The sequence below is a fragment of the Rhincodon typus genome, chromosome 1 (genome assembly GCF_021869965.1).
Source record: "Rhincodon typus isolate 14 chromosome 1, sRhiTyp1.1, whole genome shotgun sequence".
Classification (NCBI taxonomy): domain Eukaryota; kingdom Metazoa; phylum Chordata; class Chondrichthyes; order Orectolobiformes; family Rhincodontidae; genus Rhincodon; species Rhincodon typus.
In genome coordinates, this window is record NC_063332.1 from 56,267,013 (window position 1) to 56,290,055 (window position 23,043).

A 23,043-nucleotide genomic window follows, 5' to 3' on the forward strand; every position below is an offset into this window, starting at 1 on the left:
TATCTTCTCCTCTATCCATCTTCTATCCGCCTCCCCCTCTCTCCCTATTTATTTCAGAACCCCCTTCCCCTCCCCCATTTCTGATGAAGGGTCTAGGCCCGAAACGTCAGCCTTCCTGCTCCTCTGATGCTGCTTGGCCTGCTGTGTTCATCCAGCTCTACACCTTGTTATCTCTATGGTAGAAATACTACGGTGGTATTATTCTAGAAAGACTTAACATGCACCTATTATGTTCATAATTTTGTCACGTTGACAGTGGTGTTATCATCTAAAAATGAACATCTTAATTTCTTTGTTGAACCAAATGATAAACAGCAACATTGCTTTACTGTGCAGGAACGTCATTCAATAGTTCCCAACCTCCGAGCTTGAATGAGAATTTTGACTTCTGGTTAAAATATTTGCTGTTTTTTTTCCACAGCTTGACTACTTACTCATAGTTTTGAAACAGGTGGCCAGTGTTCTGGTCAAAATCAAATTCCCTTTTGTCAATCTTGTTTCCATCTTTTTCCCACATGCCAGTTATTGGAGATTTGTGTGTAGCCAGAAGAGTCAAATTGCAGGACAGCACAATCTTTGTAACCTTTGTTACATTCACTGTTATTGGCTTTGGTCTAGATGATCCTGAAACAAGGTTGAATAAAGTCAATAAAAACATTAATTTTGATTTTTAAATTAGAATACACCAAATAAGTGATTAATCAACAGTTTGTCCACAGTATTCTCCTGAATTTCATCAAATTTTTACCACTCTATTGTAAATTTCTATAAACTACATAGTCAACAGTTAAATAGAAACAAAGCAGTATTCTTCTCAAAATTACCAGTAATGAATGTTTCAGTTAATCCACAATAAATGGTAATTTTAGTATTTGCTGCATTTTAGTGGAAGCCATTGCAACATATACAAAAGAGACATACCAGTGAGCTGTTCAGTAGAAATTGTCGATTTTCTTAGGTTTTGCACAAGGAAAGCTTATCCTCTAAGTATAAAAACCAAAAGAACTGCAGATGCTGTAAATCAGGAGCAAAAACAAAGTTACTGGAAAAGCTCAGCGGTCTGGCAGCATCTGTGGAAGAGAAAACAGAGTTAATGTTTTGTGTCCGGTGACTGAGGAAGGGTCACCGGACCCGAAACGTTCACTCCGTTTTCTCCTCCACAGATGTTGCCAGACCTGTTGAGCTTTTCCAGCAACTTTGTTTTTGTTCCTCTAAGTATAAAGCTAAGCGAGAAAAGGCAGAGATCAATAGCACCTAGGTTCCCATTATTTTATGTTATAAAATAATGGAAGCCATTTGAGTGACAAAGTTTACCTCCTTATTTTCCTCCTTATCAGTTCGGGAACCCGTTTTGAAAGGCATTCAGACAACGAGAGTCTTAAGCTCTGTACCCAATTACACCCTAATCAAAGACTTATGACAGAGGCCTGTTCTGAGGTGGGATGGCCATTTAATTGGCCAGAGGATTTTGGGTGAAGATCCCACTACCTTGCCATCTTTGTCCTGATTAAGAGCAGCGTGGGAAGACTTGCAGATCAGGGAACCTTCCAACCTGGACGCCAATTGACAGCCTTAATTAGTCAGCTAGTGCCCAGTTAACAGCATCACTCATTATTGGTAAGGTGGTAGACTCAACACTTGGGGAGATCAACAAGTAAACCCTGTAGGCCTTGTTTATGACTGCGGAGGGAAAGATCCTTATTCAAAGGCAGTCATAACCTTATTAAAGAACCCGACATTTGAAAGGGTTGGGAGGGGAAAGTTGTGACTGAGAGACACCCGTCTGCCCTTTGCTTTGAAGTTCCTCTTGACTAGTTGGCAGTTCTTGAGGGTGGGATTTCCACCTTTCTGGAGGAAGCCCTGCAATTCCATGTGCATGTGGATCAGGAGTTTTGGCAGTAGGGTTCCACTGACAATATGGGATGTAATTTTCTCAGAACTCCTGATGGTTGGGTCAGGAGGAATGCTTCCACTTTTGGTGTTAGATGTTGGACCATCCGTAACCCTCAATAAATTTGCCTCTGGTGAAAGAAAAGCAACACATTGATAAATCTTAGATATTTTTCTTTGGGACCAGCAGGTCAAATTTTGAAACTTAAACTGTGCAGGCAGTCTGCTGGTCTAGTCTTCTAATATACCATGCATGTGACCTAGAGCATTCGCACCTCCCCACCCCCAATCCTGCAAATTAGCGGAGCTCTCCTGAAAACCAAAAGAACTGCGGATGCTGTAAATCAGGAGCAAAAACAGAAGTTGCTGGATCAGCTCAGCAGGTCTGGCAACATCTGTGAAGAAAAGATAAGAGTTAACATTTCGGATCCGGTGACCCTTCCTCAGAACTAGGGAGCTCTCCTGATTGGACTACCTGTCCTCACAGAAGCCTCCCACTTGTGACAAGTGCCAGCCCCACTGAAAGACCCTGCTCTGCCCTCCACACTAACAGTTGTTACGTCTCTTATGAATTCAAATCTATGCGCTTTTGCTCTCTGGCTCTCCAAAGTGCACAACCAAAGGAGTAGTGATTAACTCAAGTATGATCTGACGCTGGATTAAAGAAGTCTTGTTGCTGTTCCACAACATACACTTCAGATAGGTGAAAATTTCTTCTATATTTTTTAGAGATTCCACCAGACTAAACAGCCAGTCAAACTGACTGATAATAACATCAACTGTTAAAAATATAGACTCAAATTTTCCAATAGCCAGATAATTGTTTCTGACGTGTTGATGGGAGATGCACATGGCTCCCCTGTCAAATCCCAAACATGGCAGGCTCTGAAGGAATTGCCTCAGAGATTGAAGATTCCACTGGGCAATTCTCCCATGCCTTTGACCTCCAAATCTCTCCGTTTAAATCAGAGAATTTGGAGGGATCTGCTGCAGTTAAATAAATAACTATTCATAAAACATTAGTCTGTTAAATACCTAGCCCCAACTCCTGATTAATTAATCACATCACACATACTTATCTTGCAAGTCCCCAACTACTTCAATCACAGACCCCTTAAACTTCCCAGAACTTCCTGCAACACACGCCCCCTTTACCCACTGAACTCAATATCCCTGCCTCAAAAACTGATACATGCCCCCAGCTATTCCGGTACCTAACACTCCTCTGCCACCATACCTAACACCTCCTCACCATCCCACCTCCCAGAACCCAACACCACCATCTTTCCCTGCCCCAATACCCCCATTCCCCACTGGCCAGTCCAACATCTTACCAATAACCCAACATCCCTCCTCGCTACTGAAGATCCCTCTACACCAGGGTGCAAAAATCCCCTGTCCCAATACCAAACCTGAACACCTCTGACCCATTGGCATAGCCAACAATCTCCTCAGCCCGGTTCAGACACCATCCCAGCACGCACCCTCTGCTGGACCCAATATCGCCCAGCCACTGTGACCTACCCTAAACACTCCATCACCTACCTGACCCCCTTGCCACACTGTAACCAGAGACCTACTTCTCTGATACCCTACCCACCTTGCATCCTACTGTTGTCAATCTGACAATTTACCTACCTGGCACACTTTAACCACTGCCTACTTGTCACCCTACTTATTGGCATCCTACTCCTACCTACTTGTTATCTCACCTACCCAGGTACTCTGCTGTTCACCCACCTGGTATCCTACTTACCTGGCACCCTATTTACTTGATACCCTAGTCACCTAGCATCCTCATACCCCAAACTTAGTTAATGTTCTTTGCCTTTTACAGGAGCATCAAAGTGGCTGTCTGTGATGCTGGACATTTAAATCACAGAAATCAATAACTGAACGCTGTGAAAATGGGTGTGGTAAGCCTTCCCCTAACTGATCTTTATTAAGAGGACCTGTCAGAATGGAAGCATGGCTCCACATCTGCGAAGGAGCCCTGATTGGAATCTCCTGTCAGAAGTTCAGAGCTCTTTCTTTTTGTAAAAAAAGGAGAGGACAGGCAATCTGCATGGGATTGCCCCTTCTCAGAAAATCCAGCCCATACTAATATAGAATGATAAAAGAATGTAAGGTAACTATCTTTAAGTAGAGTCAGATGATTGGAGCTCTCAATGTTTTTTCACACAAAAACAGAGTCCAGAGTACTGCATAGTGAATAACACCAGGACTTAACATCTTGTTCTCCACTTACAGAATGTTTTCTTGGTCCATGTGCTTCAAGTAAGGGTTTTCCCTGCAGTATCTAAGCAGATTTAATTTAGACATATTTCAAAACCAATAAGAACTAGAGAATCCAAATACTGCCCTGTCCATATTCAGTTCAGGCCCAGAATTTCAGAGGTGAGATTTTTCACTTACTGAGATGCCAGAGTTCGAGGCAGAATCTAGCTCCACTCAAATTTCACCCATACATTCTGAGTAAATGGAAGTGGTCAAATAGCTTTCTCCCCTTCCCCTGGAACTATGTTTGGAGAGGTTTCTCTGTCACCCAAGGAACTCTGTCCTTCACAATCGCATACAATCTCAGCAGACCTGTGGCCTGCTGAAAACCACATGAGTACTACTGAAGCCAAGGGAAAGATCCCAAAAATTAATAGGACTAAAGAATTGATCTCTAAGGTGATTCCTTATTTTGGCAATTATGGAGTTGATCTTTTCAGGATCTGAAGAAAATTACATGATTTAATTTTTGGACCGGGAAGCGCTTCTGGTTCCTTCCAGTGGAATGTCTGTGGGCCACCCTGACTTCCACTAGTAGATTAGTGCAATGGTTACTGGAGTGCCTCAATGATCGATTCTCTTGGAATCGGTAATATGATCAGCGCTATATGTTTTTAATTCTAAAACACTGTACTTTCAAGAACATACTAGTGACACTAAAATTTCAGGTCTCTATTTCTTTGAAGAACAAAACTGGATTAATTCCACATATACACACAAACAAAAAAATGCAATGACAGGAAAACAAAATACCGCAGATGAAATAGCAGAGTGCTGAAAATGCTCAGCAGCAACATCTGTGGAGAGAGAAATAGCTAACATTTTAGGTTGATGACCTTTCATTGGGTAATATAATGAATTAACTCTTGACTTCAGACAATGAACAGAAAATTCCAAGTGTAATGCTTATTCAGTTAAAATACGTAGCTACATCAAACATATAGTCAAATCTGAATCTGATGCTACATTCAAGTAAAACTTTGAATTGTAAATGGAAGACTAACAGAGATAGAATACTACATTTTTGAGACTGCAGGAAAGAATGATCTCTTGTAAAGGAAAGCACAACAAGTCAAAAAGTGAGAGAGGTGGTAGGTTGTTGATTGAGACAAGAAAGATTTTGGCAGTGAGCTAAAGTTGGAGACCAGATGTGAGAACTATAGCTTAGTGAATAATATCATGTCTATGAGTGTGATGGAGGTGCCACAAATTCTTTACAGTATAGAAAGACAGAGAAACATAAGGATCTTACAGACAACACAAGTGTTTCAGCTGTGCAAGTTCCATTTGAGATCAGAAGAGATGAGCCAAAAAAACACTAGATAAAGAAAATGTAAAGGCAGAATTTTCAAGATTTAGTAATAGAAATTATTCTTTGTATATTAAGACCGAAAACAGAAATATGTCAAAGCAGATGGCAGAAGAGACCAAGACACACATTGAACAATTGAATGTGAAGTTTCAGAGGGAGGAATCGTAGCTGGGAAACATCTTGAAAGCTTCCAGCTATTATAATACTTACTTCTGACCTGGGAGTTATTACAAATCTTCAGCTTCTGGCAAGCAGCTTAGTATGGATGAACTGGGGAGCATGGCTGAAGATAATGAGCTTGCAGTCATTGAAATATCTGAATCGATTAATAACTCCACAGTGCACAGTAAAATTGCAGGATAAAATACTATCCATTCTGACTTCAGGATCACACTGTAAGCTGGTTAGCAGAACTCTGTCATTTCAGTATGAGCAGTAGACTGTCGTTTCCTAAAAGAAAAGTTAGTGTTTTGCTAACTCAGGAAGTGAAGTATCAATCCCTGACTATGATGGTTGAGCAGATCTTGTATTTTTCTCAGGTTATTCTAATTATACCACATAAGTTCATCTGAATTGGTTCCTGGCAGCAGTTGCTCCTTTTCCTCATTTGCTGTGATTTTCTGCTCCATAAGTAGGGAATTCTATTGTCAGAGGGGATGATGCCTAATAGCCATGGTATATTCAGTAGCTTTGGCTCATTATCATCTACTATCACCATGGTAGCATCCATAGCCTGTGACTTTGGCATTCTCTAGCTTCCTTTCTTACCTATACGGGTTAAGAGTGACAAATGTCAGCCAACTCTTGTTAAACATTTTCAAATATGGACATGATAGCATAGTGTTACAGATAAATAGGTAGTGATACTTATTTATTTAACAGGGTGATTAGTGAAAAAATTCCACAGAGGTCGGTATCCTGTCACCAAGCTACCCTTTATTTACACATACGTAATACATGACACTGGTCTGGCTTCCTCAGAGCCAGCTCTCAGAGTGAACAGGACCTCTGACACTCCTGTTTATATCTGTCAGCCAGGACTCCCTGATTGGACCAGGTTAACAGCCCTAATTGGGGAACTCATATTCTATGATGTCTACCTGGCTGACCTCATTTTAATCATTACAATTAGCCCACTTAATACCAGCATTAACAAAGCAAATGTATATTTTCAGTTGAACATATTCAACAGTTATACCTCTCCCATCATCACATAATTACAGTACAAATATGAATGATGCAATGTGAATGGAACAATTAGTCCACTTTGGAACTGTCAAAGTGGTTACTCTATTAAACTTCACATTTGCTGTGCATTCAGGCTTTTGAAGACATATTAAATTACTTTAATATCATCAACTGTTTTGTCCTAAGACGTTTCCCTTCAAGACTTATTTTTCAATAATTCTATGTTTCTAACTTTTCACGTTTTATTTATTGAAATAACACCACAGAGGCTGGCATCCATCACCAAGTCAACCTTTATTTACAGTCATTGACTCCAGTACAGCCTCATTCAGAGTCAGCTATCAGAGTGTCAGTATCTCTGACACTCCCCTTTTTAATCTGCATTCCAGAGTTCCCTTGGACCAATTGAAAGCCCAAATCAGGGAACTCATATTCTATGACATCCAGCTGGCTGACCTCATTACAAACACAACATTTATAACCAACTACAGGCATCTGATTTGATTGTAAATCAAATTGTCAGCCAACTCTTGTTAAACATTTTTAAATATGGATATGATAGCATACTGTTACAGATAAATAGGTAGTAATACTTATTTATTTAACAGAGTGATTAGTGAAAAAATTCCACAGAGGCCGGTATCCTGTCACCAAGCGACCCTTTATTCACATATGTGTAGTACTTGACACTGGTCCAGCTTCCTCAGAGCCAGGTCTCATGAATAAGATAGACAAATTACTTTTCCCTATTTGATGAATGGAATAACAAAAACCTCACACCATTGGCACCTTGAAGTATTGCTTATTTTGCTGTTACACCACCACCCTTAGTTTGTATTGTTCCCCACCAAAATTAGGTCCTGACAGCTTATTAAAACATAGAATTGGATATAAACCCAGAACTCTGAAAGGGTGGCTCACTGTTCATCAGGTGACCTGAATTGATGGAGCAACAACTGGTTAACCAGAAGATCCAAAGTTCAAGTCCCTGACTCAGCAATGTTTTAAAAAAATTCAATGAAGATAAGATCCTAGGAGGGGTTACATACGTTTTTCCAGCTGAAAGGTTGCAACCTAGTTGCTGAGTTCAATTCTTATTGATCTAATTACAGTGAGAGAATCACTAAGAACAGCTCCTCTTCACATTTATGGTGATCACACATTGAACATAATCACAAGAAGCTCCCAATATACTTTTAACAAAAGATCATCAAAGTTCATTACACACTGAAGGAAAGAAAACACAAAAGGTAGAATATATCCATTTTCAGTTAAAGTGTTTTGTCAAGTGATATCCATCTGGCCCTGGCCACCTTGCCTCCAAGTGAATTTTCTCACATTATCTTCCTCCATTCACCTTATGAAATATGTATTCTGGCTCTTGGGTGCCTTTCTCAGGGGTCCATGCACAGGCAAGGTTCAAGTGCTCACCACTGCGGGGATTTCCTGGTGCTCACACCACAGCCACCGTATTTCAAATTCAGCTGCACACTGCTTCAAACACTGCAATCCAAGAATTGGCTGTCATAATGTGGTGCCTGACTGTTATCACTAAGGACATGGCCCAGAGAAAAGGAAAACCCTTTGCCCACTTCATGGATAAGGAGTTGGAATGTTGGTGGACAGGCTGGTGGAAACAGGCACTGTCTCTTTCTTGATGACTGGCAAAGGAGGCTATGCCACCAGATTAAGCAAGCCTGGATCCAAGTTGCAACTCCTGTTGATGGCTATCTGTCCCTGATAAAATGGGATATCGATCAGTGCAGGAAGAAGGTCAATGATATTTTGCACTCCGCAATAAATGCCACCATCTTCTCTCACACTCTCGGCCACCACTAGCTCTAACTATACCAATGGCTTTCATTAAAGTCGACAACTCACAATATTGTATACATCATCTCCATTCAATACCACTCGCCCACCTTTTCTCAAACTTTCTACTCACTCACTGGGGACACTTCACCACTTCTCCTACTCCTGCATCACCACTAACTGTCTTTCATCTGCTTTCACAACACCTAATTCTCCCTTTTTCTCACTGCAGGAATAATTGGCTCACTATTGGGTCTGATAGGACCAATGGGGGCTGAGAGGGGAACTTTGGAGGTTCTCACTGTCCTCGGTCCTTATGAACAGAAAATACTGGATCTCGCCAGAGAAAGTGTAACTGTTTATATTAGGAGGAGGAAACCTCAATATTCAAACAACCGAGTAAGCTTCATTGTGCTGTGCATCACTGCTCTCCCATTAACAGCAGTGTTAACTCATCTACAACCTGCACAAGCCTCTTCCCCTCTTTCACAACTAATTCCCTCCCCACTCTAATGTGGGCACTAATGGCACCCAGGAAACCTAAGAGGCCGACTCTAAACATCTTCAGCTTCATCTCGACATCTGAGACTTTCACCACAGTGTGTACTCTTTCTAGATTGGACACATGTTCACAACTAGTCGAGAAAGATGGTCAGGTGAAACATTATTAGAAATAACCTTTTACTTCAATAAAAATACGTTCAATTGCACTGTTAAAATGTTTGCACAATGAGTTTCAGTTTTTGTTTTATCTTGTAGCAATTCCTTCCAAAATCCTTGTTTTCAAGCAGTCTTGTCAAAAACACAGCAAATAAAATGTCTTTACAATAACAGAAATAAAAATTCAGTTGTGTTATCCTACTAATGACTTTATGGGTCTTCAACCCTCAATTAAAGGTCATCCTGTTTCCACTTTAAAGTTCCTGCTTCAGTTGGCATGACTGCACTCGGTTTCTTTCAGCAGACCGCTGCACTCACTCAATACCACCTTCTTTGGTTAAACAATCAACTAACACAGTTCACTAATCTTCTAAAATGAATTCCTTAAATTGCTCCTCCACAGCCTTCTGTTTCCGAAGTTTTCTCTACATCACAGTAACCATCTCATACTTACTTTCAGCCCTTATTGTTTTGGAGACACTGAACCTACCAGTCCCTTTGCTGTTATAAAGTGGTATTAATCAAAACCTACACATGTACAGAAAGAAACTTGCACACTCCGTAACCCTTTCAATGGTTCTGCCTTTTTAAAAGGAAACTGTTTCTCTCACTTTCAGCCTCACTGAGCTTAGGATTTCTTGACTGTTTTTTTTGTTTCCTTGCATGGTCTCATCACACTTACATATGTGATTCTTCTGACCCTTATGTATTGGTTCCAGAATTTCCAGTTTTCTGATTCCAGCTATTTCCACTTTACTATACACATGAAATTCCTCTATACCTCCAAAACATCAGGACCATCTCAGGGCTCCACTTCTTCATTGAATGGAGGCCTGACAGTCCCCATCCACCACCACTCACGTCTGTCTGGCTGATCTTGCTCTCTCTGTCAATAAATTCTTCTTTGACTTAATTCACTTCCTTCAAGTAAAATGTGTAGCTAGGCTTCCCTCACAGGGCCCAGATATGCCTGTCTGTTTGTAGGGGACACGGAACACTCCTTGTTCCAGTCCTACTCAGGCCCCTTCCTACAACTCTTTCTTTGGTGTGTCAATGACATAATCAGTGCTGTATTTGCTCTCATCCAGCATTGAAAAAGAAAAACCAATTTTCCTTCCAGTTTCCATACTTCTCTCATCTTCACTTATCTCTAATAATCTCTAGTCCATCTCTAATTTTTCATTCCCTTCCTTGATTTCTCTGTTTCTATTTCAGGAGTCAGTTGTCCCAGTTTCTCTGACTCCATCACATCTGTTTAGAATCCTTCTTTAGAATCCCTACAGTGTGGAAACAGGCCATTTGGCCCAACATGTCCATACCAACTCTCCGAAGAGCATCCCATCCAGACTCATGTCCTTACTCTGTCCCTGTAACCCTGCATTTCCCATGGCTAATCCAATTAACCTACATATCCCTGGACAATTTAGCATGACCAATCCATCTAACCTGCACATCTTTGGACTGTGGGAGGAAAGCAGAGCATCCAGAGGAAACCCATGCAGACACAGAAAGAATGTGCAAACTCCACAGCGAGAGTTGCTCAAGACTGGAATTAAACAGTGCTAACTACAGAGCCATCGTACCACCTCTGAACATTACCCGGGTCGCTGGATTAATATTAGAGTGACAGTACCATTAGGCTATCATCTCCCTTTTTTCACAAGGTCAGCACTTATTGTCTATCTCTCAGTACAGTGGAGAAGGCGGTGATGAGCTGCCTTCTTGCAGTGCAGTTATGGAGGGAATTCCAAGATTTCATAGAATCCCTTCCCATGTGGAAGCAGGCCATTCAGCCCATCAAGTCCACAATGACCCTCCAAAGAGCAACCCAAACAGACCCAGTACTGGCCCAGTACCCTATCCCTGAGTTTCCTATGGCTAATCCACCTAGTTTGCACATTCCTGGACACTATGGGCAATCTAGCATGGCTAATCCACCTAACCTGCACGTCTTTGGACTGCGGGAGGAAACCACGGGGAGAATGTGCAAACTCCATACAGTCAGTCGCCTGAGGGTGGAAATGAAACCAAGTCCCTGGTGCTGTAAGGCAGCAGTGCTAACCATTGAGCCACTGTCCCCCCTCTGTTCTAATGATCTCACCTACCACAAGGGTGCTTCTAACATGTCTGCAGTTTTCCTAACCGAGGACTTGTCCCAATCATGGCTGACAGGGTCCCGACCCATTCCCTTTACATCCATATTTCCTCCCTCTCATAACAACAGGGTTCCCCTTGTCCTCAATTACTGCACTACCAGCTTTCACATTCAGGGGATCATTTTCTGCCATTTCTGCCAAGTCCAGCAGGATGCCACAATCAAAGAAATTATCCCCTTCTTGGTCAGCATTCTGCAGGAAACATTTCCCCAGTGACAGAGCCAGTCCACACCTCTGTCTCCCAATACCTCTTTATCCCGACGAACTTTCTGATGCAGTAGCAGAAGATGTAACACCTACTCTTTACTTCCTCCCCCCTCACTGTCCAAGGCCCCAAGTACACCTTCCATGTGAAACAACAATTACTTGAAAGATTAAGTACTTGTACTTCTTTCAATCTCATCTGCTGCAATCACTGCTCACAGGTGGTCCCCTCTACATTAGCAAGACCAAAAGTAGAATGGGTGGCTGCTTCCCAAAACACCTTCCTTCTGTCCTGAAGAATAACCCCTACCTTCCAATTGCTTGCCAATTCAATGTGTCATCTTACTGTCATGTTAGGACATGGAAAAAGCAGATCTGTATTGCACTGAGTTAAGGGATATAACTAAATAATAAATAAAGTTTCAAGAAGAACAACTCCAGCTCATGCTTCGGTATGAATAGTTGAGTAACAGTTTAATATGGGTCAGTCTTTGCCTCTGTTGTTCAGGGGAAGCAGTGGCAGAGTAAGCTAGGAATCCAGGGCCCCAGGATAATGTTCTGAAGAGATAAGTTTGAATTTCATCACACCGTAGCAGATGGCGAATTTTGCATTCAATTTTTAAAAATCCAAAATTAAAATCTGGCCTAATGGCAATCATGTAACCATTGTTGATTGCCATAAATTCCAGCTGGCCATATCCCCATACCTCTTGTGGACTGGATGTGACAGTAAACTCACAGCATTGTGGTTGACTCTTGGCTGCGCTCTAGTCGATTACAAAGGGGCTATAAATGTTGGCCCAGCCAGTGACATTCTCATGTCATGAAACAAAACATGAAATATCCATCTACAAACTTCACGTCCTCCAAAGTCACAGAGTCATTGAGTTTTTATAATATGAAATGAGGCCTTGTGGCCTATCATATCTGTACTGGTCATTAAACATCCATCTATTCTAATCCCATTTTCCAGCTCTTGACCCACAGCCTTGTATGCTATCATGTTTTCAAGTGATCATCTAAATATTTCTTAAATTTCTTGAGGGTTTCTGTCTCTACTACCCTTTGAAGCAGTAATTTCCACACACCCTCAACCCTCTGGGTGAAAAGATTTTCCTCAAGTCCCTTCTAAACTTCCTGCTCCTTGCCTTAAACTGTGTCCCACTTGTTGACCCATGCATATAGGAGAAACGTATTTCCCTATCTACCTTGTCTATTCCCCTAAGAACTTTGCACACCTCAATCAAATCACCCCTCAGTATTCCCTGCTCTAAGGAAAAAACTCCAACAAGATCATTCTTTAAACACTGCAGTCCATTTCTATAAGCAGACCCACAAAGCTACTGGGAAGGGAGTTCAAAAATTTTTATCAAATGACTCTGCTGGGATGGATATATTTCCAAGTGAAATGGTGATTGGTTTGCAGAAGAACTTGCAGGTAATGGTGACCCCATTTGTTGTTTGCCTTTATTTTTCTAGATGGCAGTGGTCATGGGTTTGGAAGGTGCTGCTCTTGAGCGTGAGTATGTGTCTTCACATCACTCTTCCTCAAATGATCAAGTTAAACAAGTCAATAGGCATCTGGGCACGAGGCAGCCAGTCATTCCATAATTGTTCTAGACACAGTCAGACATGGAGCAACAGGTCAAGGAAATGTCAGATAGTGACTACATAGTCAGGGATCAACTTATTGAAAATTTCATAGGCGTTCTAGACTCATAGTGGAGTCCAGAATCCATTGAGGTTAGATATGTTGGCATAAGAGAAATATTCCATATTTTTAACAAGTTGGAAACCTGCAACTATATAGAATTGGCAGAAATGTTTTCTGTTTTTTATCATGATTGAAAAAGAGTTTAAACTGCAAGAGCCAGTGAAGTTTGTGAAGGGATGCAATTTTTTTTCTCATTTACTCATGAGACACTCATGGGCATCACTGAGTAGCGAGCATTTATTGCATGTGCTTCGTTGTTCTTGAGGTGAGCTTCTTTCTTGAAGTGCTGCAGTCCCAGCAGGTAGACCACAACCACAATGGCTGTAGGGAAGGAATTCCAGGATTTTGATCCAATGACATTCAAGCATTAGTGATATATTCCCAAGTCAAGATGGTGAGTGGCGCAGAGAAGAACTTGCAGGTGGTAGTGTTCCCGCTGCTCTTGTCTTTCTAGATGGAAGTGGTTGTGGGTTTGGAAGGTGTTGTCTAAGGATCTTTGGTGAAATTCTGTAATATTTCTTGTTAGGTATACACACTGCTCCTACTGAATGTCTGTGGTTGACACAATGGATGCTTACAGATGTGCTACCAATCAAGAAGCTGTTTTGTCTTGAATGGTTTAAAGCTCCTTGAATGCTATTGGAGCTGCACTCATCCAGGTAAATGGAACAATTCCACCACACTCCTGACTTGTGCCTTGTAGATGGTGGACAGGATTTGTGCTGTTAAGAAGTGAGTTACTTCCTGCAGTATTCTTAGTCTCTGACCTGCTCTTGCAGCCACAGCGTTTATGTGGCGAGTCCAGTTGAGTTTCTGGTCAATGGTAACCCCAGGATGTTGACAGTTGGGGATTCAGTGATGATAACACTGCTGAATGTCAAGGGATAATGGTTAAATTGTCTCTTACTGAAGACTGTCATTGCCTGGCATTTGTGTGGCATGAATGTTCCCTGCCATTTTTCAGCCCAAGCCTGGATATTGTCTAAATCTTGTTACATTTGAACATGGACTACTTCAGTATCTGAGGAGTCACAAATATTGTTGATCACTGTGCAATCATTTGGCCAACATCCCCACCACTGACCTTATGATGGAGGGAAGGTCATTAATGTAACAGCTGAAGATGGTTGGGTCTATGAAACGACCCTGAGGAACTCCTGCAGCTGAGATGACTGACTTCGAACAACCATAACCATCTTTCTCAGTGCCAGGTATGACTCCAACCAATGGAGAGTTTGTTCCCATTGATTTTAGTTTTGCTAGGGCTCCTTGATGTCACACTTTGTTGAATGTGGCCTTGATGTCAAGGCCTGTCACTCTCAATTCACCTCTGGAATTCAGCTCTTTTGTCCATGCTTGAACCAAGGCTGTAACAAGGTCAGGAGCTGAGTGGCCTTTGAGGAATCCAAACTGGGCATCAATGAGCAGGTTATTGTTCAGCAGTTGCTGCTTGATAGCACTGTTGAAGACACCTTGCATCACTTTACTTTACTTCTAATGAGAGCAGACTCAATGGCCAGATTGAATTTGTCCTGCTCTTTATGTACAAGACATACGTGGGCAATTTTCCACCATGTCAGGTAGATGGCAATGTTGTAACTGTACTGACACAGCTTGGCTAGGGGGGTGGCACGTTCTGCAGCACAAGTCTTCAGTCCGGGGAAAATGCAAGCTTCCAACTCAACCAACAAGTTGAAGTTCAGTGTCTACATGCTTCTGCAAAACTTTGCTGGCAGTTTGGGAATAAGGATCTGCTCACACTGATTGAAGATGGGCTGCATAAAACTCCATGGGAAACCACCAATGAGATGGGATGATCAATGTCCACAAATGCAGGACATGGTCAAAACAGATTTTCTGGCTCAGAGATCTAAGATATTGCAAAAAAAAAGTTCCTGTTTAAAAAGGAAGAAAATTCATCAGATTAAGGGCCCACCAGTTGTTGGAATGGAGTGATTGCCTAGTTCTGCAGGAAAGAAATTGTCTGTGAAGGAAATTCACAAGATAAGAGGTCTCCCAGTTTAAGGGAACTCTACACATCTCATACTCTCAAGAACAGAATCAAGATGCATGGTCTTCAAGTCAAGAACTACCAATCTTCCATGACTTGCAGAGCAGCGGAACCGTCTGACTGTCTCAATGTGTAAAGTCAGAGAATTCAGAGGGGAGGTTGCGGGGAGGGGGAATGGGTAGTGGTAATTTTTAAAAAAATTTGTTTGTGCAAAGTGGGTGTCGCTGGCTGGCCAGCATTTATTGCCCATTTCTAGTTGCCCTTGAGAAGGTGGTAGTGAGCTGACTTCTTGAACTGCTGCAGTCTATCTGCTGTGGGTGCACCCACAATGCCATTCAGGAGGGAATTCCAGGTTTTGACCCAGCAATAATGAAGAAACAATGAAGAATATTTCCAAGTGGCTTGGAAGAGAACTTGCAGGTAGTGATGTTCCCATGTATCGGCTGCCCTTGTCCTTCTACATGGAAGTGGTTGTGAGCTTGGAAGGCACTGTCTGAGGATCTTATGTAATTGTATACATGAATGTATAAATACTAATAATGGAAAACTTTGTAGGGGAGATGCTCTCTAAGATGTACAGCTTTGACAGAGTTTAATGCTAAGGGTGTTAAATACCACTCAATCTGATGAAGTCATATTGACTTGGGTGAGATAGCTGCTTTGGACTGTGAAGGAGATAAACCTACCATCTCGGTCACCAGTATTCTCCCGGTAACAATGTTTAAATACTAACATAATTTGCACTTGCTTGCTAACATGCAATAAACTACATCTTATTTAAGACAAAAGCCTGTTCTCATTAGACTGTCAAGTGGATTTATTTTACCACATTATTATGATCAGGTACCTGAGATCTGAACCTCAAAGGAGAATGGAGGCAGCAAACTAATTTGATACTTCATGTACCTTTCATCAATGTGACTGGGTTGAGGATCTATCAAACAACACACCACTCCCTGAAGAAGAGAAGCCAGGAGCAGAATGGCAGATAATTTCTCAGTGTGACCAAGATATGAAGCCCAAGGGGAGTGCTGGGAGGTTGGAAGGTGCTGAAGGTTAACATGCACAGACTAGTGGGAGGACACCCAGGAGGGGTGGGCCTTGGGGTGGCTTACCTTCAGAAAAGGAACCCTATGAAGGAGATAGCCTGGTCCTTTTTCACCTGAGGTCTCAGCAGGCTAACCAAGCCTGCTTCCAAACCATCATGATTCTCCCCTACCAACCGTAAATTGAGTCTGGATGAAAAATGTTCTTAAGGGGCCAGTTAATTGGTGACTATTTGGTATATGGGCCAAAGGGCCACCTGAGGCTTTGCGCACTGCCCATTTAAATTGTGGACAAAACAGGGGTGGGCAGATAGGCTGCAGGTATGGCACCAACACAATTTTATGGGCTCATTTCACCTCTCCTTCAGGAGACTGGAAAATTCAACCCTTAAACCAGCTGTACAAATAAATTTGATCAGTCCATCATTTCTTCAGTATGGAATTCTCTATCCTCATGTTTAAATCTCAATGTTTATATTTTCTTCGTGTTGGTAAATATTTTTATTTATAACACAAGCTAACTACTGGTGCCTGAATTGAAAACTGTACAAATGTGATGTTTAAATAATTATGTTGTATCAAATCATTACCTAGATCATTCTAAGGAATTTTTATTTTTATTTGGTGTCCAATTCAATACCGTAAACTATTAAAGTTTATTGAAGAAAGAATATTTAAGAAAATACTCCTTGTGTGGTTGCAAAATTTTATAGTTATCTAAGTGATCTATAAAGTACAAGTAGATGCTGCAGTAAAGTATATTTATACAACAAATATTCTTAATTATTAATGAAAGAAATGTCATACTGGAATTACCTGAGAAATGAATAGTCTCCACCACTGGTAAATGGTTTCCAACATCTGTGGATGTTTTTGGTTCTGGGGTTGCATATTGAGAAGAATCTGAAAATTTAAATTACACAAATCTTAGCAAAGTCACTCCATAGTAGTTTGACTTCTAAAACAATTGTTAAAGCAAAATCGGCCCGCATGGTTAATTTAAACTATATTTTCTTTTTGTAATCCATAATCGTATATATTTTCTATTAGACTTCCCTCTTGGATATCTCTTTTCAAGGTCTAAAAGCTACAGCTTCTCCATTATTTCCTGAAACTCAGACCTCAAACACTATAGAGTTAGCCTTTTGGTTGCTCTGCACCATCTCCAATTCCAAATGTCTTCTCTTTTGTTTTGATCAAAACAGTACACATGCAAACATGGGTGTTTAACTGACTTGAAGCCTCCATCTGGAACCAGAATGAGCCCAATGGGCTAAGTGACTTTGTTGTGTGTTGTAAATGAGTCTATAACATCACCTAAGGTGGCCCAATTAAAGCACTCTACAATTTGATCAAGGCCTTCTCTTACTTACATTCCAATAGTTTGTGTACATTGTCCATCGTGCCATCGATTTCCTGCTCCATTGGCTGAACCTATTGAATGTTGAACCTGCACACATCTGACTTATAGCTTTCCAAGACAGTAGAATTATAGTAAAAGCAATAACAAATACAGGAAAAGCAACATCAACTTCATGAGTGTATAAATTGTCTGCTAAGTGCATGACAGTAAAGATATCCCCCCTTAAGTTTCTAACATGACAAAAAGTCCCACATCATGCTTATGTTACATCCCACCCACCACAGAACTACACTGTTTACAGGAACTAAGCCGAAGTCACACCCAGGTTTCAATGTGTTTGCTTGTTCGGAATTCACTGCGTTTTAACACCCAGTGTCTATCACAAGTCATTTCCCTTACTCCCTTCCCTTAACTGACTCCAGTAATTCATATTCCCAGGCATGCCACAACAAATACTCCAATGTACCTAAATCTCCACAGGTCCCATCTGTTTGACATTTGAGTGAGCTCCCACCACATCCTGTCTGATGGCTAAAAGGGAACCTTTCTTTCCCATTTGCCGTCTGTTTCTCTATCTTTCCCATCCAGGTCCCCAGAATTAAAGGCAGTTGCTCCTTTTTTTTGTATCCATATGTGAAAGCTGAAACTTGAGTTTGAATAAGACTTGCTCTGTCCCTCGGCAACTAAACCAAACAGGTTTGCCACAAGGCAGAAGAAGCAGAAGGTCATCTTGTCAACTGTGTTTTCAAATCCCACCCAATCCTTGCTCGTTGCTGTCTCTACTCTCCTCCAACTCCACAATCTTCCAAAATATCTGTGTTCCTTTAATTCTGGCCTGTTGTTCACTCTCAGTTGGAATTGCTAGTGACACAAAGTGAATGGGAAGAGTGAGTAGACAGTGGAAGGACTTACAAAAAATTAAGACAAGTTAAAAAGAGAATTGCCAACATCGACCGCTACCCACGATAAGTAACCAGCTGGAAGAAAAACCGAAAGAACTGCAGATGTTCTGAAGAAGGGCCACCAGACCCAAAACATTAACTCTGATTTTTTCTTCACAGATGCTGCCAGCCTGCTAAGCTTTTCCAGCAACTTCTGTTTTTAATCAGCTTGAAGCCCTGGGTAAGGGTGTCAATGAATTGAAATAAATGGTTTGGAAAGACAGATAATGAGTGAGGAATCAATAGAACTCAACATTCAATATAAGTCATCAAAACAGATTAGTCATCAAAACAGATTAGTCATCAAGAATACCAATAGATTAGTCAAAAAAAGTTAATGCAATAGCATACAATACAGAGGAAATGCCCATCAGAAAATTGTGTAAGAGTCCCAAGTACCAATGCAAAAAGAGGAGTTGGAAATAACAATAAAAATAGGAAAGTAGAGAACCATACAAAAGAGGTTGTTCCATTACAATAGATCACCTTTTAATGTTCGTAAGTTAAAATAACTTGCGGGCTGATTCTTCTCAATGTGATATCAATGACCACATCCTTTCCTTGATTCAGACAGAACTCACAGAACTGTGGGAAAATAATTCATTGACTATAAATGTATTCTGAAAAATATAACTAGGTTTTATAACTCGAGGTTGGACAAGTGATTGGGGCGGCGAGAATGACGTTGTTCAAGTTCATCATTCTCCAGTTTCAGCCTCTTCCAATAAAAAATTCAAAAACAGATCGGATGTCGTGCTGCAGAATCTGCTTCAATTCGAACTGCAACCTACAGCAACCAGCATCCGAGAGTAACCCTTTACTGTTATAACGCAGTCTGCCCAGGAACTCAGCACACACGCTCGACCAGATGTCCACCAAGGCAATCTTAACCGGAAGTACAGTTTTGTTTCAAATATTAAAGCTAAATTTGGAATCTCAGAATCCAGCTCTGCAGCAGCAATTGATCCCTTTCCAACCCTACCTCTCTGCCCAAGCATGATGTGGATTGTGTAGGATACAAGTCATTTTACAGTAACAACTTTCTACTTAGACACTGCTGTCGGATTATAAAGCACCTCGCATCATTAGCGGGATGTTACATCTCAAGTAAACCTCATTATTGTTCGAAGTCCTTATGTTATAGTGACAGCAGTGAATCCCGCACATAAATTTGTCTGGCAAATGTACTCCAGCGACCTCAACCGGATATTTACTTAAAACACTCAAAAAAAAGTCTTAGAGACATGCATTGTGTCTAAGGTGGCCCCCGCCCCTTGTTAACTCTGACAAAAAATAGTTTAGCATCTTCCCACGTTTGATGAGTGCGTGTGGTCAGTAGCAGGCGAGAGGCTGCAATGAGATGGCTAGGTAACATCAGAGGAGAGAAGCCGAATACCCGGTGTATGCAGCACTGTTCCTGGCAACCACTCCCCAACTGAATTTATTCGCATTGAATCAACCGCATACACATCAATCCACCGCGATCCACCATTTCTCTCAACACAGGAGACCGCACCGCCTTATAGAGCGAGCCCGGAGCTGCTCACAACATCTCCTGGTGGTCCCAGTTGCATTTATATCAATTCATTATCCAGTTCCATGTCGAAGACGACAACAGCCCACAAACCCGGTCCCTGGCTGAAAATCAAACAGTTCTGGAGCATTTACCTGATTCAACCTGATCCCAAAAGGAGACAAGCAGGAAGATCACGGATAGAGTCTGTTTTATTAATAGGCCAGCCATCTCAATCTAAGGTAATGACTTTTCGGTGGGATCTCCTCTCGTCGTCTTCTGTTAATGGTACCTTTATTTCCCTATCTCAGACCGCTCTTTTCCTAGGACCTCCTCTCCATCTTTGTCTCCTCCAGATCCTTCTGAAGGTTAAAACGTGTGCATCAAGTAATCGACAGTCCTCAAGAGGGAACCCTGCTCTCAAAGAGCACTAACGTTCCTGACACTGACCGGCTTGGTGGACAAAGAGTTATTGGGGACATAGTGTCATACTACGAGTGTCATGATTGGATACAAAGAAATCCGCATTTTCCTGAATTTCATGAGCATATGTGTCCCAAAAAAATGTCCCAGATCAGATTCTTATTGTTGGTCAAAAAGCCGTATTGTTGATCTGAATAAATATTTTGCTGTTTTTAGAAAAACAAGATTGTTAGTGGTAGTACAACGAGATCTTGCAATTTTTGTCACTATGATCTGGACTGAACTACATAAATCTGAGATAGTAGGAACTGCAGATGCTGGAGAATCTGAGATAACAAGGTGTAGAGCTGGATGAACACAGCAGGCCAAGCAGCATCATAGGAGCAGGAAGGCTGACGTTTCAGGCCTAGACCCTTCATCAGAATTTTTTTTCTCTCCTTACAGAATCACAACTTACTCAGTGTCATAGGGAATAGTCATTGCTGTTCCACAATTCAATAAGGTCATGCATCATTTGTACCTCAACTCCATTTACCAGCGTGACTTCAATAAAAGCTGTTGATGTCAGTATTGAAAGCTCACATTGTTTCAGCTTCTATCATTTTGGGGGTGGGGAAGTCAACAGTGCTAGAATTCTACTCCTTTGTGTGGAAAGTACCTTCTTGATTTGATTCCTACATGTCCTAGATCTAATTTGAAGATTTAATCCCTGTTTTTTTCCTTGTAAGTTTGGTATGACATAGACAAACCACTTGAAAACAGTCAATCATCCCAGTTCTCCAGGATTCCACCCACCTTCCACTGGAGAACCACCAGAAATTGCCGGAAATTATTTAATATATTTTAGATGTAACATCATACATAATCTCAGTTTTGTTTACCCCCATTCATCTTTCAAAATTGTACATTACCAGCTGTACTGTACATTGCAAATCATTACATGTTCTATTATTCCAAATAGAAATTTAGCTACAACAGTAGCAGACATGATATACCACAAATTGATATTGTAAAATCCAAGTGAAGTGTTCGGGTCGACAGAACCAGGAATCAGAGACACTGTACAGAATGAGGACAATACAACAGAAAATGAAAAGAAAGGATATCAGGAAATCATGCTAAGCGTAATATCTAGCTTGGACTTTAAAGCAGATTGTAAAAGGGAGGGAAGACTAAAAGGGAAAAGAAACATTTTCATATGCCTCAAATGTGTACAGGACATAGGATAAAATGCAAAAAAGGTGTCGAGCACCTTGAGACTTGCCGTTGGAAAAAAGTAGAAGCCAGGCGAAAACACCAAAAGGAGTGCAATGCCACATCAATGCCCCACCCACCCCTTCCTGTGACCACCACCTGTCCCAAGTTTAACAGCCTGCGGTAGCTGCATTGGTCTATACAGCCACCTATGGACTCACCCTGAGAGTGGAAGAGAGTCATCTTCGTATGCAAGGGACCCCCGCTGATGATGGTGATGACAGTATCTATTCATAAGAGTGGTTGCACTATTCATGCACAAATGAGTCAGTCCTCAACGTGCCACAGCAGTAATGCAGCCTTTAAAACAATGCTGTGTGAAAATACTACAAAGTGCATGAAACCAGCAGGAACATTACTGAGTATATTATGAGCATCTTGGAACAATGTTCCAAATGCCTGGATAGATTAAGGCACATATTACAATATTGTTCCACCAGGGTCCTCCAAGATTATGGTTTTCTGCAGCAAGATACATACAGTTAGAAAGCACCCACTGACAGGAAAAACTGAAGTGTCCATCTGTTGTTTATCAGAGAAAGTGCTGGGATGGAGAAGAATTTACAGTGGGAAAGGGAGGATCATTGGTAGTGGTCCATGTCGATATCAATGACATAGGTAAAACTAGGCAACAGGTTCTGCTGAGGGAGTATGAGAATTTGGATGCTAAATTAAAAAGAAGAACCCCAAAGCTAATAATCTCTAGATTACTGTCTGAGCCACAAATGATGCATTATATTCAAGAAGACATGGCTCAAAGATTGGTGTGAGAATGGTGGCTTTGAGTTCTTGGGCACTGGCAATAGTACTGGGGAAAGTGGGATCTGTATCATAGGAACAATCCAAAGCTGAACCACGCTGAAACGGATGTTCTTGCCAGCTGCCTAATTAGAGAAATGCAGAGGGTTTAAACAAACAAGGGAGAGTGGGGCTTGGGGAGTGAGAAATCTGCTTGAGTAATTGTAATACATAAATTGTAATAGAGTCAAGGCAGGCAGGGGGACAAAATACTAACATTGGAAAATGAAGATCAAAGAATTGCAGGAAGGGACAGAGTGAAAAATTCTCAGAATTATTCAGCTGTCAACATTATATCTTACAAAGGTGACAAGTAGCAAAACTGAAGACTCTGTGTCTTACAGCATGTAATATTCATAACAAGAATGGATAGTGCACACTGAAGTGAACAAACATGATCTGATAGCTATTACAGAAATGTGACTATTGAATAAATGGTATACGATACTCAAGAAAAATAAGAAGCTAGCTAAAGATGGAG

The 23,043-nt window shown here is 41.3% G+C and overlaps 1 protein-coding gene across 1 annotated transcript in view; it reads right to left on the bottom strand.

Moving 5' to 3' along the window:
- LOC109927522 (embigin) overlaps positions 1-20,318 on the bottom strand; it is a 42,586-nt gene extending 22,268 nt beyond the window's left edge. The window contains exons 1-3 of the mRNA XM_020527554.2: positions 20,243-20,318; positions 17,087-17,173; positions 435-624 (exon numbers count right to left, since the gene is read on the bottom strand). Of these exons, the coding sequence (XP_020383143.1) occupies positions 435-624; positions 17,087-17,173; positions 20,243-20,318 (353 nt within the window). The remainder of the gene's footprint in view (positions 1-434; positions 625-17,086; positions 17,174-20,242) is intronic.
- Positions 20,319-23,043: the final 2,725 nt, after the last annotated feature.